Genomic DNA, 18400 nt, shown 5'->3' with positions numbered 1-18400 from the left:
GCTTGAGAAGGACAAGTTCGGATACTTGGAAGAGATACTAAGTTTGCCATGGGGAGATTTCCATGGGGACTGATGCTTGGCTGCCCTAAGAAGTGAGTGCTGTGGAGGGGAGCCCATGGGGTCAAGCATCTATGTATTCTCCTTGAATCTCATAATGAGTCTACCTCTCAAGTACCTACTGTCCTTGCCTACCATAAGAAATGTGTGAATGAGCATGATTGTTTTGAGTCTAAGTTAAAATATCTTGTCTTCTTTGCTTGTCAAAAGTTGAGTTGTGTCTCATTTCAAAAACAAGACAAACTGATTCAAAACAAGGTTAAACACAAGAGTATTTCATCCAACAAAGTTCAAAACACCTTCAAACATGGCTGTCAAACATTTTTCAAAATCTTGTCTCAACATTCATGTCACTTAGATTTAGTTTCATCCTAGGTTTGCATTTTGCAAATTCATTGTCAACTACCAAGATTAGGTTTCACCTAGGTTTCAGCTTGCATGTGTCCTCTTGCATTATAGCAATACCATTTCATAATTCAACCTTAGGTTTTGCCTTAGGTTGACATTGTCATACATTTGCATTTGCATACCCTAGGTCTCTTCATCAAACTTAGGTCATTATCATATCATATTAGGGTCATTTGCATAGTAATTGTCCCTTTGCATATAGTGTCAAAACTTTGGTTTTTCATACTTGAGTAATCCAAATCTTTGAATAAACCCTAAGTCATTGTTAGGAAGTATAGACCTTATCAACCTTTTCTCTTTTTGTCATCATTGTCATTTGGTCAAACCTAGCTTAGTATCCAAGCATATAGGGGAGACATTGTCATTTTGTCCTTTTGTCACTTGGTCCTTTTGTCCTTTGAGGTCTAGACATCATTTCAATTTCCTAAGGGTCTCTTTTTAGATTTGCATTCTAAAAAGTTTGTCAAAATCTTGAAAAAGAACAAAAAACATAGGTTGTATTCTTGCCATAGATTGCATTTTCATCTATCTAGTTTACATTTAGTTGCATATCATATATTATCCTTGAAAAAATTCCAAAAATATTGCATTCGCACAGTGACATGCTTGTTGAGATAAGGTCAAAATCTAAGAAGATGGGCGAACCAACGTATCAACCCATTGACAACATATCAAACTCAGTTTCAAACTAGTCAAACAATACAGATTGAAGGTTCATCAAGCACATCATTACCACCATATGGAATGGTTCAACTTGGACCACCTCCATTATATGAACCAGTGTTTGTACCCATGAAACCAGGACATGGGAGTGTTCCACCAACACCAAGGGGAAATGCACCTTTTGATTGGAATCAACTGAACCTGCAACATGATATTCAAACTCAAACATTATATGAGGAACAAACTCTTTCACAAGGATTTGGTTCAGATCAAGGCATTCAACAAGAAACAAATCCAAATATTTTACCAGATTCTTCATCAGATTCTGATGCCTCTGATGATGTTGATATGTTCCTTAAAGATCCTAAGATGATGAAAAAGATGGATAAATTCTTGAACAAGGTCTTTAAGATGTTCCCACAAAAATATCTTGACATGATGAGTAATGTGACCTTCTCAAGTGAGCAAATCAATGTGCAAAAACAACAGGGCAGTGAGCTGTTAAGTTTCTCTCCGCATCCAAATGAAGAAAATGTGCAAGAAGAAACTTAACCTACCTTGATGAGTAAACATGCTTCAAAGGCATTGACAGTGACTATTCCTCAAAAGTCACCATTTGAAACAATAAATAATCCATTATTTAACACAACATCTGTAACACAAGATCAAATGAAGACCACACAAATATTGACAGCTGTCCCTCAACAAGAAGTGGTTCCTCACATGCACAAAATTGGATCAAAATCTAAGATGCAAGAAAGCTTCATGACTGGAATGCCTGATCTCACCAATGTCCAAAACAATTCCACAATGCAACAAAGTTCCTATGTCCCGTTAAGCTCAATATATTTGCCAAACACTATTGTGACAGATCCTTCGATAATGGCGACACAAAGAGCTACAGATAATGATTTGCATCAACAGCAAATGTTGCAACAATTGAGTAATACATGAAAGGTACAATCGAATGTGCAAACAAACAATGCACAACAACAACAATACCGCATTCGACAACAAGTTGCAGCACCCTCTGCACCATTACAAGTTAATGCAAACTTGCAACCACCACAATGGATTGGACAAACAACACAACAAGTCAATGCAAGTGCCATATCCCATCTTAAGGAGAAACAACAAAACCCTCCCAAACAAAGTTTTTTGCAAATGATGAGATTTACACCGTGACAACAACAATTGACACAAAGTCAACAAATTCTGATTCGTTAGCATCAACAACAACATGTGCCTCAATATGTGCCAAGACAAACAAGCTATCATACTTCACAACCGCAATTGACGCCTGTGCAATATCAACAACACCCTCAATTGCAATATCAACCTACGATACAAACAATGATTCCACCACAAGAAGCACAACAACAAGGTCAATATCAAGGCATGGCACAACCACAACAACAAGAGGTGTACCAAGAACATTATATGCCGGAGACACCAAAGACAGCAATTTCAGAGCATCAACAACCGATCGGAAACATGATGTATCGACAAAGAGTGCCCACCAGGAATAACGATGGACCTCCAAAATCTGACACAATTGCGCAATAGCTTGAGAAGTTGCAACAACAAGTCGATGCATTGGAAACCAAAGGAACAAAGAAGCTGTACACAGATCAAGATTTATGTCCTAATCCATTTGACAAGAGCTTATACATGCCTCCATTCCCTAAGCATTTTGAGGCACCTAATTTTGAGAAATATAAAGGGAATGGAAATCCAAAAGATCACATTTGAGCATTTTTCGCGACGTGTACTGAAGTGAGTTATGAGGAAACATATTTAATGCGCTTATTTGCACGAAGTCTCACGGGACAAGCCATGGATTGGTATTCGCATCTGCCAGGAAATATAAAGACTTGGTCGGAATTGGCTCAAAATTTTATATCTCACTTCGCATTTAACATCGACAGTGATGTGACCATGTCAGATTTATGCAACACCAAGCAAAAGCAAGGCGAACCATTAGTGACGTTCTTGCAATGATGGCGAAGTCTGTATAGTCATTCTTCCCTAGATATACCTGAAGAACAACAAGTGAACTTGTTTATCCAAAATTTTGTCCCGGAAATGATGTATGAACTCAAATTGAAAAGTCCCAGTACTATTGAGAAACTCATTAAGAAAGGGATGAACATTGAAACTGCTCTTGTAGCTAAGGGAATCATTAAGCTCAACAAAGACAGTGACAACACAAACAATTCAGGGGACAGAAATAGATTTTGGTACAAAAACAAGAATGTCACTAATGATGGAGTAGTTGACGCAAGAACGACGAATGCAAATCAACCCACTTTCACAATCAAGAAATTGAGTGCTCCTAATATGTCAACTATGGAACAAAATCAAACACCAGTGAGCAATGTTACTCAGCAGCCACAATACCAACAACATACTCAACAATACACTCAACAATATAATCAACAACAAGGTCAACAACAAAACCAGCAACACAAGCCTTTCCGATCAAGGGATGGGCCTCCTCGACAGTTTACGCCATTGGGAGAGCCTATTGAGTCAGTAATGAAACAATTAATACAAGCAAAATTTATCAAGTTACCAGATATCAAGGCAGAACCATTGGTAAAGCCGCATTGTTGGAATGATAATGCATATTGTGAGTACCATTGGTCAAAAGGACATAAAACCGCGTCATGTTTTCAAATGAAACATATGATTCAAGACTTGTTAGAGCAAGGAGTAATTGAGGTAGATCCGCCCAACGTGACCTCTAACACTGATCATACAATTTTCAAAACTCCTTTGCTTGATCATGACAAGGGTAAAGAATCTTCTTCAAACTCTACCCAAACAACAAATTATGCGAATACTGGTTACAACAATGTCATCAATTGTTTTTGCGCGTCAAATGAGTATGTTTCCACCCTAAGAATAAAGGGACAAGATCCTTCTTGCGCAGTCACCACTCGTCGATCCAAAATAGTCTTGAAAGGAGCTCCTGTGGTTCCTCCCAAATCAACTCCTGTGAGTCAGTATAATCTCCTAGATCATCTAGGAAAGATGCCTACACAAATATCAATCCTTGAGTTGTTGAAAATGTCCCCCATGCATTGCGCAGTCCTAGATAAAGCTTTAATTGAGTCCACTGTCCCGACAGACATTGATGTTGACCAGTTTCAAGCCCGAATTGGACATCTAGCTGTTTCCCAAAATGTTGCATATTCTGATAATGATATTTCACCTGATAAGCTCCCTCATAATGATCCTTTACATCTTGAAGTCTTTGTCCATAATTGCAAAATCCGACGAGTCTTGATAGATGGTGGAGCGGGTCTTAATATTTGTACCTTGAGAGTGGTCATTGGCCTTGGTTATACAGAAAATGACATTGATATAACAATCAAAGCATATGATGATGCTGAGCACCCATCTAAAGGGATAATTACATTGCCTATCAGAGTTGGTCCAGTGACAGAAAACACTTTCTTGCAAGTCTTAGACCTCGATCTCCCTTACAATATGATTCTTGGCCGTCCGTGGATCCACGCAATGAAAGCAGTTCCATCCACTTATCATCAATGTTTAAAATATCCTTACAATGGAACTGAGATAAAAATTCCAGGAGATCCTAATCCATTTCAAATTTGTGCTACTCTAAAAGATTCCCCGCAGTAGCAAGTCCCAGTTAATAGAGAGGCCCACTCACATAGTTATGTGGATCCTAATGAATTGTTAGATGTTGTCAAAGGAAAATTGAAGATACAGGACCAAGGATGCAGAGAGTATTCAATGGATCAAACATTCCTCATCGAGAATTTACCAATATCTCCAAAATCATATGGTAAACCACATTTGTTGTAAAAGGAACTTAAAATAGTCATTCAATATCAGCCCCCCACTACATTTACAAGATGGGGTGAACTTGACAAAGAAAATTTGGATGATGATGTCATAGATTGGCTTTATAAGGACCCAACTGAGACCCCACCTGTCAGGTTGCTAGTGGAGCGATATGGAAAAGGATTTACTATGCTGCAGAAGAAAGGATATGACGGCTGCGTGGCTTAGGCCCTAACAAGAAAGGAAGGCTAGAACCTATTATACCCAAGATGCAACCTCCAACGTTAGGGTTAGGTTTTGTACCATTGAGAATTGGACCCTCATCTACCAAAGTGACCACGTGTGGAAAGGGGCATGACTCTGATGATGAAACAACACCTAAGGATACCCGACCCGAAACTGATTCCAATGAATGGTAGTGAAGTTCTTTTTCTTCTAGCTCCTATGCCCTTGACAATGTTTTCCTTGACCCTGATGATTTGCCTATGGAAGACAAACATGAAATAACTCCCCTTCCCAAAACATGTCCTAATGCTTGGATAGAGTCATTCTAGGACCCAAGCTCCGAATCAGATACAAGCAGTTTAGACATTGATACCACGGATGTTTACATCTTTACCATCTCAGTCCTCTCTCTCCTTAAAACCGATGATGACATGCCCCTCGTCTATCCCCAACTTATCCAACATGACCAACAAGAACCACTCACATTGGATTGTTTTCAAAATGATGAAGCAATTGCAAAATTCCTTGGACTACAGGAAGGCATACCACAAGGTGATCATAAGGCAGGATTTGCTATTGATCTTGATTCCACAGCATATTTTGGGGAGTCAACTCCATCTTCCAGTCATCAAAATGAAAAAAGAAAAGAAAAATTAAAAAATCAAAAGAATAGGTCTTTGAGTGAAAACCGTAAGGCACTTTCTGATCATACAAAAGTAAAAGTAAAAGACGTACCTGCAGGTGAAAACCTCTCTGAGGCGCCCAAAGGTGGAAGAGTGGACATACCCCTATCAAGTTAGGATAAATCAACATTGCTTGTGGAAATGACCGAGGAAATCAATTTGGGTACACCTGATAACCCCAAGGTCATTCATTTCGCTGCTTCTTTATCAAAACAGGAAAAGATAGATTTTGTCAATTTCTTTCTTGAGAAAAAGATCAGTTTTGCGTGGTCCTATGCAGATATGCCTGGCCTTGATCCATAATTAGTCCTTCATCACTTGCCATTAAAAGCAGATGCCAAGCCTGTCAAACAGAAACTCAGAAAGATGCATCCCCAGGTGGCTCTCTTGGTCAAGGTAGAATTAAAAAAATTACTAGATGTGGGCTTTATCAGACCCATTGATTATGCAGACTGGATTTTCAATTTGGTACCAGTTAGCAAGGTAACTAGGGGCATCAAAATCTGTACGGATTTTAGGGATCTTAATAAAGCATGCTCGAAAGATGATTTTCCACTGCCAAATATCGACATCATAGTTGACATGACTGCTGGATATGAGATGCTCTCATTAATGGATGGTTTCTCCGGCTATAACCAAATTCGCATTGCTCCTGAAGATCAACATAAGACTGCATTCACATGTTCTTGGGGTACTTACTGCTGGAATGTGATGCCCTTTGGTCTTAAAAATGCTGGCGCCACATATCACAGAGCGATGACGATAATTTTCCATGATTTCGTGCATACTTTGATGGAGGACTATGTTGATGACTTATTATGCAAATCTGTCACAAGAGTTAGTTATCTAGCCATCTTGGGCCCAATCTTTCACCGAATGGAAACTTACAAGCTTAGACTCAATCCAAAGAAGTGTGTCTTTGGTGTCACAGCCGGCAAATTACTAGGGTACATTATTTCTCACCAAGGCATCGAAGTCGACTCGGCCAAGGTTAAAGCAATAATGGATATGCCTCCTCCTTCCAATCTCCGTCAACTAAGAAGTCTGTAAGGAAAGCTACAGTCAATCCGCTAGTTTATAGCTCAATTAGCAGACAAATGTCATCCTTTCCAGCATTTATTGCATAAAGGTGTCGCTTTTAAATGGACTGAGCAATGTCAATCAGCATTTCAAGCTCTCAAGGACTATTTGCTGTCGCCGCCTATTCTAATGCCTCCTATAGAAGGAAATCCATTTATGTTGTATATTTCTGCAACTGAAACGGCACTAGGAGTTCTCTTGGCCCAACAGGATGAGAACGGAAAAGAGCAAGCTATTTATTATATCAGCCGAACACTAGTAGGCTATGAGCTGAATTATTCAACTATTGAACGGGCATTCTTAGCAGTGGTATTTGCAACACAGAAATTCTGACACTATATGTTAAATCATCAAACATTGCTGGTTGCAAAAATTGATCCCTTGAAATACTTTCTTAGTAGGGCAGCTTTGACGGGTCACCTAGCAAAGTGGGTTATGATCCTCAGTGAGTTTGATATTGAGTACATGGAGCGAAAGGCAATAAAAGGACAAGTCATAGCGGATCAACTTGCAGAGGCTCCTATTTATGATGATCATCCCATGTTGACTGATTTTCCGGATGAGTCAGTATTTGCTCTCACATCTTCTAATGAATGGAAGTTATATTTTGATGGATCCCATACCAAGTTCGGGTCCGGAGCAAGTATATTGTTTGTCACCCCTCAAGGTGATGCTATTCCCAAATCCTACCGAATAACTTTCCATTGTACCAATAACATTGCAGAATATGAAGCCCTGGTCACAGGACTCCGAGTAGCGGTCCACTAGAACATCACACATTTATAAGTCTATGGAGATTCTCAGTTAGTCATCCGTCAAGTGAATGATGACTACGAAACAAAAGATGAAAAGCTTATTCCCTATAAGCATATGGTAGATTTCTTCAAGACAAAGTTCACGGTTATCCATTTCAGTCAAGTTCCAAGAATGCAAAACAAGTCGGCAGATGCAATGGCTATGATTGCTTCCATGTTAAATATGCCCCACAATATGGACAAATGTGAATTTTTGGTCGAACAGTTGCTTGTCCCTTCTTTTGACATTCTCACAGCAGATGCGATGTGCGTTCTTGTTGGTCCTAACTCCCCATGGTACAATGATGTCTATCAATATTTGAAATCCCAAACCTTACCACCTAACCTTTTCGCTAACCAACGTCGAGCCTTCATTCGATAGACAGCCAAATATGTCATCATTGCCGATACCCTTTACCGTCGTTCCTTTGACCATACCCTCCTCGGGTGTTTGGATTCTGACGAAGCACAAACGAATTTACATGAGGTTCATGATGGTATATGTGGGGGCCATTTCAATGGTCTGAGCTTAGCCAAAAAGTTGATTCGTGTTGGGTATTATTCGCCCACTCTGGAAAAGGATGTTCACGATTTTGTTAAGAAGTGCTACAAATGCTAGATCCATGGAAATTACATTCATGCACCAGCCCAAGAGCTTCATTCTATCATATCTCTGTGGCCCTTTTCTCAATGGGGATTGGATCTTATTGGCAAGATTCACCCGACATATGCAAATGGACACAAGTTTATCATTACAGCTACAGAGTATTTTACAAAATGGATCGAGGCTATCGCCATGACCTATATCACTGGTGTGCAAATTTCAAAATTCCTATTGAATTATATCATATGCAGATATGGGGTTCCCCTTGCCATAGTCACAGATAATGGTCGTCCCTTCAAGAATAAAGATGTCAAGGAACTCTGTGAAAAGTTTCATATCCAACACCGTTTCTCCAGTCCATACTATCCACAGGGTAATGGTCAAGCTGAAGCATCAAATAAAACCATTATCAAGATCCTGAAAAAGGTTGTCAATGACACTGGTCAAGATTGGCATGTACAGCTGAATCCAGCACTATGGGCTTATCGCACTTCTATCCACACACCTACTGGCGCAACACCTTATTCCTTGGTGTATGGTGCGGAAGCCATTTTACCCTTGGAAGTGGAGATTCCTTCTTTGCGTGTTTCCTTGCAACATCTAATTGATGATGAAACACATAGAGTCTCTCGGTTGCATCAGCTTGAGATGCTAGATGAGAAGCGTCAGACAACTCTGACACATTTGCAAGCATATCAAAACCGTCTTCGTCGCTCTTATAATAAGAAGGTCAAAGGGCGACACTTCGAAGTGGGAGATCTAGTTTTAAAGGCAAACCCCAAGAATGCACAATCTACTGACATCATCAAAGGCAAGTTTGAACCTAATTGGGTTGGGCCTTTCATAGTTACTGCAGCCTATGGCTCGGAGGCATATCAGCTTGCCACCCCAGAAGGTGAACCTTTGTCCGATCCTGTAAATAGCATGCACCTTCGCAAGTACTGGGCATAATTTTCTATCAGCACTTCTTCAAGTATGATCTTGCAAAAAAAAAAACAAAAAAAATCAAAAAGCTCAAAAAATACAAAAAAAAGTGAAAAAAAAAAGAAAAAGAACAAAAAAGTAAAGAAAAATGATTCGCCCTCTAGTGAAAACCTGGCAAACAGGCACCATGTGTAAAAATGATCATTGCTTTGTCATCTATCATGACCTCTAGCTATGCTTTCTCTCTAAAGATTTATCGTGCCTATCCTTGTCCTGACCCAATGTTCTGTTTCAGGCCTGTGATTAGTCAACATCATTGTCTTGCATACTCCGTTTCTTGTGCATATGTTTTGGTCCTGGCCTCTATATATGTCTTTCAAATGTGCATTGGGTGCGTTCCCCTTGTCATGATCAATCACTGAAACTTTTGAATTTAAAATGTCCTGAAATAATCCAAAAAAATTGAAAAATGTCCTAAAATAATCCAAAAAAATTGAAAAATGTCCTGAAAAAATCCCTAAAAATCATATAATGTCCTAAAAAAAATGAAAAAAATAAAAAAAATGTCCTGAAAAAAATCTCTAAACATCAAATAAAAGTCCTGAAAAAAATGAACACAAAAAAATTTCAAAACATCAAAATCCAAAAACAATTTCTCAAGCATTTTGCATTTTGTCAATAAATGATCCCTCTGTGCATAGACAGATCGCTGAGCATACCTCCAACGACACGCAATCAATCACACACTGCACTTTACTGAAATCACGCATTAACAAATGAACTGTTCCATCAAACCAGACATCCAAACTGATCAAAATTGTCATATCAATCAATCAACATCAATATCATTTGACTTTGTCACTACTATCATGAGTCTTATACAGGGTGTGGTATACTCGAAACCATACTGTGTCCTGTCTTAGACGGGGTACCGCATTCCCTGAAACCAGACAACATGAACGTCCTATCAACACTTTCAACTTTTGACAATGCAGATCAAGATGTTTGTTTGACTTGTTGGAATTAGCAAGTCTTATCATTTATTGATTTATCTTCAATCATGTTCCTATGTTACTCAATGATGTCACTGAGTGATTTAGAGTGATCGGGATGGTTCATGGTCTCTTTTTTTTTTTGTTATGTTTGTTGTTTGTAGAATGTTTGTCACAAACTGGGGCAACTATATCATTGGGTGTCTATGATAAGTACGTTCGCTTTGTGAACGCCGCACATACCTCGACCCTTGATGTATGCACCCTAGGATGCTTCACTCATTCCTTGTGTGCGATGTGTCTGTCTTTCGCAAAAAGGGTTGCGTTTCAGCTCTGGCCTTCAATGCCATGATGCTCTGCATCTGCTTTGCTACAATAAATAAAGGTTCTCACCTACTTATGTGTATTTGTGAAAGCAAGTTTTTCTTCATCTCTAACTATCCTCTGTCTAATTTCTTCTTACTAACATTTCTTCCATCATTCTTGGCAGTCTGTTTGATCCGTTCGAACCTATCATTTTCTGTCATTCTTATCGATCACTTGGCCTCTTTTCTGGATGTTTCCGGCCAATTCCTCGAGGGGCCATGCATATGTCATTGTCAGCGTCTGGGGCATTTTCATTATTGTTCTTTGAAACAACGCTTAGAATCGCATTGTCTCAAAGAGGGGCAAAATGTAGACGTCTAAAAATGGTCAACGCTTGCGAAGTCATACTTTAACATTTGCGCATTGCGTTATTTTAGGGTTTTGCGTCGCATTAACATTTCTCCTATGTCACGCACTTGGTCTTTATCATTTGCGAGCATCGAGTCCTTCTTCTGCATTCTTCATTCGTCTTGCTTTCGAATTTGGTCTTGTCAATAACAATCTTCAGTCATGATTTTGGTCGATCTTATCTTGTCGCATCAATGTGCGTGTTCATTTGTCATCATTTTGGACATCGTCAATCCTAATTAGGGTTTTGTCCTCTTTTCAATCTTGTCATTTTGCGATCAATTTGTCATCAATCGTTGTCGTTTTCAATCTTGTCATTTTGCGATCGATTTGACATCGATTGTCGTCCTTCTCAATCATGTCAATTTGGATCAATTAGTCATTGTTCCTTGTCAATTGGCGCATTTATCAATCAAATCACTTATCAGCATTGATCCTCTGCCAATTAAAATCATGATCAAATCGAATCGACATTAATTATCTTTCATCAAGACCTAATTGTCATCCTTGCATTTCTAATTCATCTTCTAGGGTTTCATGATTTATTCATTTAACCTTGTTTGTCATTTCTCCCTCTAGGTTAAAAAGTTTATTTATCCTAAGTCTTCTTCTCACAATTAAATGTTTATTTAATTGGCTAATTAATTGCTCCCTCTTTTTGTGAATTAATTAATGAATGAAAAATTATTAATTAATTTACCTAATTTTCCAATTTACTAATTTCTCCTAATTCCTAATTTTCTAATTTCCTAATTTCTAATTCATCTAATTTTCAATTCTCTCCTAATTCTCTCCTAATTTCATGGGAATGACATAGCAAATTTGTCATAATTTTTCATAATTATCAATCAATCAATTTTGACATAGCAATTTGTCATAATTGTCAATCAATCAATTTCGCATAGAAAGTGTCAATTTGTCATAATTTGTCATAATTGTCATTCTTGATTTGAAATTTCCTTTCAAAACTCTTCATGCTAATCTTGTCTTTTCTCCAATTTGTCTATAAATTGGATGAATTTCTTCAATCAAAGTCCCTGGTCGAATCAATCACGCTTCTAGTATCCTTATGCTGTCGTCTCGTCTTGTCTACTTGCTTTCACATCATGCTCATGCACTTGTAGGTGAGATCCACAAAACAAAAGCTATTTGAAGGAGAAAGAAGGACAATGGAGCCACATGAAGGAGACATCTGCATTTGGTTTGCTTAGATTTCATTTTGAATGTCTTGTTTTCATGTTTTCATTGAATGTTTTTAGGATTGTCATTGCAATTCAGTTTTCGTGATTGAGCTAGGCCAATTTGCTATTTGCTTTGATGATTTCCAGATTCCTAGCTATAGTGATAAAACATTTGTATAAAGTGTTAGTGCACTTATCACAACTAGGATAAGGTGAGAAATTAAACTTTCTCATATGATTATCCTTAAGTATTGCGTGTAGGCAATATTGATATCACATGCTTAGGTGATATCCTATCAATCGCAAGATTGATGTGATGAACTTCAGTATCACGTGTTTAGGTGATACTACATACCAAATGATTAGATGGTATGATTCCCATGAATGACTAAAATGATCACTATCAATTAAATTATGATGCTTGAATATATTGTCTACATTCATCTTACCTAGCTAAGAGGGAGTGTTAATACATAATAGCTTTGGTAAGATAAATGATTGAATGAGAGATAAATGAAGGCTCTCATTCAATCATTTATCATATCGTTAACTATGATAAAACCATCAAACAATTAATTCATCCTTGATAGCGATTCTATATTTGCATATGAGCAATCTATTGATAATCAAACTATGTATCTTCCTCATGTTCATCTATCTAATGAATTATGTATTTAGATGAAAATCAACTAAACATAAATAATGATGACACCGATTAATATATACCGAATTGAGTATATATTATATCGGGTTGCATATAATTTATATCGAGGTGCATATAATTTATATCAGGTTGCATATAAAGTATATCATAATATATATCGGGTGGCAATGAATAAATCACCGATAGTTATCGGTGTGTTAGTCTACACCGATAGTTATCGGTTGTCAAGGCTAACACACCGATAACTATCGGCTGTTAGCATTGACAGCCACCGATATACTATCGGTCATTAGCGTTGGGTTAAATACACCGATGAACTTCGGTTGTGATCACCGATTTGCATTTACCGTAACATGCCTTTTGTTAGTATAAATAAAAAGGTACGATCAATTAATGTCTTGATCGGTCATGACCGATCAAAGCATTGCTTGATCGTGCCTCCTTTGTCATATACTTATAGTAAGTGGCATTCTTGAGATAGGACATAGAAAATATTAAATACTCCTCTCATCTGTCACAAGCAAGAAGATAGTTAGACATATACAATAAGAACTTAATAATACATATCAGATAACAAAATTATAACTTGCATATTGAATGTAAATTGTACATCTTTTACAATAACAACACATAACACGAGTTTAATGTGGTTCACCAATTAATGACTACATCCACTGAAAGAAGGAAAATGTTATATATTAACTATTATAAATACATGGCCTATGACCAGCTATTTATATAGGCATTCAGCTATCAACCAAAAGTCAAGTGAATGTGAACGTGAATGATCATGTAAATGTGAATGTGAACGTGAATGGTCATGTGAATGTTGGTCTTCACATTCCCAACAGTTCAACCGTTCATTCTAAATTTCGTGGTTCAATTATGGTGCTACATAATCACAGCAGTTGTAGCGAGGATTTAACTGCTATGTGGTACTAACTGAAAACTGCTTCCACCATCGTCAACATTTATTCCTGCAACAACAAGCTACTCTATATATTTTGCTGCTGCATTTACCTTCGTACGTTACTATCCAAAACGCGAGTATACTGTTTTCATTTTGCTTTAAAACCCATTTGTTTCGTTTCATTTCTGCGTTTTATGGTTCCCTAATTAGATCACATTTCTATTCCAAATCTGACGCGTTTTGATTTTTTTTTTTTTTTATATTATAAACAAAATGATTGGTTGTCCTCTACAGAAAACGCAAAAAGCACAATTCTAATTTCTAAATATATTTCGGAGAAAGCAATATAACCCAGACGGGTGCAGCACTGAAACATGGCAACCCTTGCATTGACAGCCTTTTTTCTGCTATTCATTTGGAACATGGCGGCCACTTCAGATGGTAAGGGAAGAGAATATTTATTATCATTCTATTTATTCATATTTGATCATATGATGAGATTTTTTATATCTAGAATCTTGACTTGCAGGGGCCTATGACTATGATACCTCTAGCTATACACAGGTATGCATGTGCAATCTGCTATGGCATTGATTTAGTCTGATACTTTTTTGAGTTCAAAAGCCCATAATTTGATTCAGAGAAATTTGTTATCAGTGTGAAATATACCCAGCAGCACCTCTGTACAATGGAGGCATACTTATTAATCCCAGTTTTGAAGATGGAACCCACGGCTGGACTGAGTTAATTGGGAATTCAAAGTTGCATATAGAGACTCAAAATAATGGCAACAAGTATATTGTGGCATCTAATCGCCAAATGACCTATCATTCCCCATCACAGAAACTGCAAAATCTTAGCCAAGATGCAAAGTACACCCTTTCAGGTAGGCAATAAGCAGTATCAGGCTATTAATATTTGATTCATTAGCAATGAAAATAATTATAATTTGATTTATTGGCAATGAAAATATTGCCAAGAGTTTGTGGTTTAAACTGTGCATGTTTCATGTTTTATGTTTTTTTAAGTTTTTCTGTTTTTCTTTTTCTTTTTGATGATGGATCTCTCACAGTTTAAATAAAAAATTCGTGCATCTTAATCTAATAGAGTGTGAAAAATTAATACCCAATAATGAAAATAATGTACATTGATGTCTGCACTAACAAGGGATTGAATGTACAGCGTGGGTGCAGATCAGGGGAGCTGTAAACTCTGCTTTGGTGAAAGCAAGTGTGTCCATGGATGGTAAAACTTACATTAGTGCTGGAAATATAATGGCTAAAAATGGATGCTGGTCTTTCCTAAAGGGTGGTTTCGTTCCAGACTGGTCTCCCACTCATTCTAAGCTCTACTTTGAGGTTTTTTACTTACCATGCCACTCAAATTTTATCTTTGAATTCCATGGAAAGGGTCTATGTAATTTGGTATTCCTCCTGGTAACTAATCGTCAATAGAGAGGTTTCAGGACAACTGCCCTGCCTCCCAAAAAAAGACTTAAAAAATGATGAATTTCACAGTATTTCTCCATATCTAGATATGTATTTTTAAGAAATGGTGAGAAAATAATGCACAGACCATTCACACAAAAATGACGGTGCCATAGGATCATGCCATCTGAAACACCCAACTAAAATTAACATTTTTGACTTCATTCTGCTCGTCTGTTTCATTAGCTGCTGCTCATCAGATTCTCATGGGGCAGTGGATATATGTATTTTTATATTAATCATGTCCGTATCCTTTGTTAATTTGCAGAGCAGCAATAAGCATGTTGATATCTTAGTTGATAGCGTCTCCCTCCAACCGTTTACAGATGAGCAATGGCGTCTACAGCAAGAAGAAAGAATTAGAACAGTTATTACTTCTCCTTAATGTTTCCATTAGACTAATTCAAGATTCGTTTTATAATGACTGTAAAATTTCATAAAGACTGTAAATTGTATCTGATTTATCTTGAATGTATTGAATTCAACGACAGAAAAGAATGGGAATAGTGATTGTTCATGTCACAGACGTTCATGGCAACACGCTGGAAAAAGCCAACGTGGCAGTCAAGCAGAAATCAAGGAGGTTTCCGTTGGGTTCTGCCATAGCTCAGACCATTCTTGGAAACGAACCGTACCAGGTTATTAATTAGGCGCTATGATGTGAAATCAACTCTAAATTTTGTGCAGTGAATATATTACAAGTCAAGTTTGAAATGGATTTTTTTGGGAGCATCTTATATCATTCATAAAAACTTATTTCATATTAGAGTAGAGGTTTTAAGAGTTAAAGATTGAGGTACCTATTTCATCAAATTAGTTTACAAAATAATATCAGTCTTTTATAATATTGGAGTCCTGTATTAACAAGACTTGATTTTTATAATACTCATTTAGAATCATTCAATTTCATTGATATATCAGAAATCAATGACAATTTAATTTTATTATAGCTTTTAAACTTTAACCATTTAGACCTAATTGCGCAACAGTTATTTGAAAAATTTGTTTATCATGGGTGTGTAGGTTTTCATAAATTCTAAGATCATGGGTGTGCAGTTTTTAGTTCTAAAAATAGTTTTGTTTAGATGTTACAAATAACTCCAAAAAGTTATAACTTAATGTAGAAAGTATATTATTTATGATAAAAATTCATAAAAATTGCTGATTGTAAAATCTGATGAGTTTTGTTGCACTAATTCATAACAGAGATGGTTTAAGAAGAGATTCAACACTGCTGTATTTGAAAACGAGTTAAAATGGTACTTTACAGAGCCCCAACAGGGGAACCTCGATTACAAGTTTGCAGACAAGATGTTAGCCTGGTGCAATGCAAACGGCATTAATGTTCGAGGGCACAATATTTTCTGGGAGGATCCAAAATATATCCCCTCCTGGGTTACCAAACTGAACAATGAGGAATTGCAGAAAGCAGTAAATTATAGAATAAAATCTGTGGTGGGCAGATATGCAGGAAAGTTTATTAACTGGGACGTTAGCAATGAGATGCTGCATTTCTCATTTTACGAGGATAGACTTGGCCCCAACGCTTCATATACCTTCTATTTGGCAGCCCAGAGGCTCGACCCCCGGACACCCATGTTCATGAATGACTATAATATCATCGAGACCAGTCAGGACCCTAACTCTACTGTAGATGAATACATTGAAATGCTTCGCAAGATTAAACACTCTGGAAGAGTTATGGAAGGAATTGGACTTGAAAGCCATTTCAGCAAACCAAATTTACCATACATGAGAGCCGTTTTGGACAAATTGGGCACTCTTGGCTTACCCATTTGGCTTACAGAAGTTGATGTTAACAGCAATTTCGATCATCAAACACAGGTAAGACTGTATGTAAATTGTATTGTACTTAGAACTGTTGTTTTCAGATTTTGAAACTTTGAAAAACAGCAGTACTTTTCGTTGAATGGGTCAATTTTGCAGGCCACATATCTAGAGGAGATATTGAGAGAAGGATTTGCTCATCCTGCAGTGGAAGGAATAGTAATGTGGACTGCTCTTCACCCATATGGGTGCTATAGAATGTGTTTAACAGACTACAACATGAGGAATTTGCCAGCAGGAGAAACGGTTGACAGATTACTATTCCAGGATTGGATGACCAGTGTGCGAGGTGAGACCGATAAAAATGGTTCCATCAACTTTCAAGGATTTTTTGGGGATTATGACTTGTCTGTCTCTCTTAACGGGAAAACTGCTACACAAGCCATGTCTGTATATCAAGGTGACGGAATACAGCATCTCTATATTCAGATTTAGACTAAATAACATTGCTCTATTCCCCCCACTTTTTTTTTTTTTTTTTGAGGTATGGAGGTGAAATATTGCCCATTTGTGATGTTGGGTAGCTGTTGATATTGTAATTAGTTTTACAAAGCACTGGATTTATGTAATACGGTTGAGTTACTTTCAAGGTATTGAGTGGAAGGAACTACTAGATAAGGATCTTTGTAGATCAAATTTATAATCATATTGGATCAGCAAAGAAATAAATCTGCAATCACAGTAATTGTAACTGATTGTTTGTCATGTGACAGTTTCAACTAGTGATGGAATAAGTAGCAGCTATGTAAAAGAATTGTAGATCATGAGATAAAATATAGGTAGTGTTTATGAGGTTTTTATTGTGAAGTAAGAAAAAAAAATGTTTTATATAAATATATTTAAAATGAGTAAGCAATTAATTTAGAAATAAGGATTGTGATTTGTAATAGAATTTTAGTAAATGTGAGAATGGAGGGGTTAAGTTTTAGGGCTAATGATGGATATATGATATTAATGTTATTTTGGAATGATTTGTTAATATATAAATGTTGTGAATTATGAATTGTTGTTGATTTTATTGTGTCTATAAAAGAAAGTGCATATGAAAATTTGTTGAACTTTGCTTTCGAGGTATTTAGATCTATCAAGAGACATTAGTGAGGAGACTATCAATTTAATAGGGGGATAGGTTCTCCTAAGTCAAACCTCTTGGTGGACCAAACAAATGAAGATAAAGTGTTGTTTGAGGAAGGGAATGGAAATCTAGGAATTAGTGCGAATTTGATGAAATAAAGTTAAAATTGCACTTCAAAAATTGTTTGCCAACTCAATATGTAAGTAGGTTCTCTTAGCTTAAACCCCTTATGGACAAATTAACAAGTAATGAGGTGTTGAATTTAAAGTAATGAG

At 37.0% G+C, this 18400-nt stretch overlaps 1 protein-coding gene across 1 annotated transcript; it reads left to right on the top strand.

Annotated features, from left to right (window-relative positions):
- Positions 1-13743: 13743 nt before the first annotated feature.
- Positions 13744-17848, top strand: LOC131034634 (endo-1,4-beta-xylanase 5). The gene is made up of 9 exons (XM_057966180.2): positions 13744-13829; positions 14010-14156; positions 14245-14279; positions 14373-14601; positions 14898-15073; positions 15471-15569; positions 15694-15840; positions 16409-17047; positions 17150-17848. The coding sequence occupies exons 2-9, from the start codon at positions 14090-14092 to the stop codon at positions 17483-17485; spliced, it is 1728 nt and encodes a 575-aa protein (XP_057822163.2). The 5' UTR covers positions 13744-13829; positions 14010-14089; the 3' UTR covers positions 17486-17848.
- Positions 17849-18400: the final 552 nt, after the last annotated feature.

The sequence above is a fragment of the Cryptomeria japonica genome, chromosome 11 (genome assembly GCF_030272615.1).
Source record: "Cryptomeria japonica chromosome 11, Sugi_1.0, whole genome shotgun sequence".
Lineage (NCBI taxonomy): Eukaryota > Viridiplantae > Streptophyta > Pinopsida > Cupressales > Cupressaceae > Cryptomeria > Cryptomeria japonica.
Note: the sequence above shows the minus strand (reverse complement) of the source record. Positions and strands in the feature narration are given on the sequence as shown.

What these genes read in the sequence shown, in the direction of transcription:
- LOC131034634 (XM_057966180.2), top strand. Translation starts at nt 14,090, where the DNA reads ATGGCAACCCTTGCATTGACAGCCTTTTTTCTGCTATTCATTTGGAAC. An exon ending in ATACCTCTAGCTATACACAG is followed by an intron (nt 14,280 to 14,372) that starts GTATGCATGTGC and finishes ATTTGTTATCAG; the next exon opens with TGTGAAATATACCCAGCAGC. An exon ending in ATTTCGATCATCAAACACAG is followed by an intron (nt 17,048 to 17,149) that starts GTAAGACTGTAT and finishes TCAATTTTGCAG; the next exon opens with GCCACATATCTAGAGGAGAT.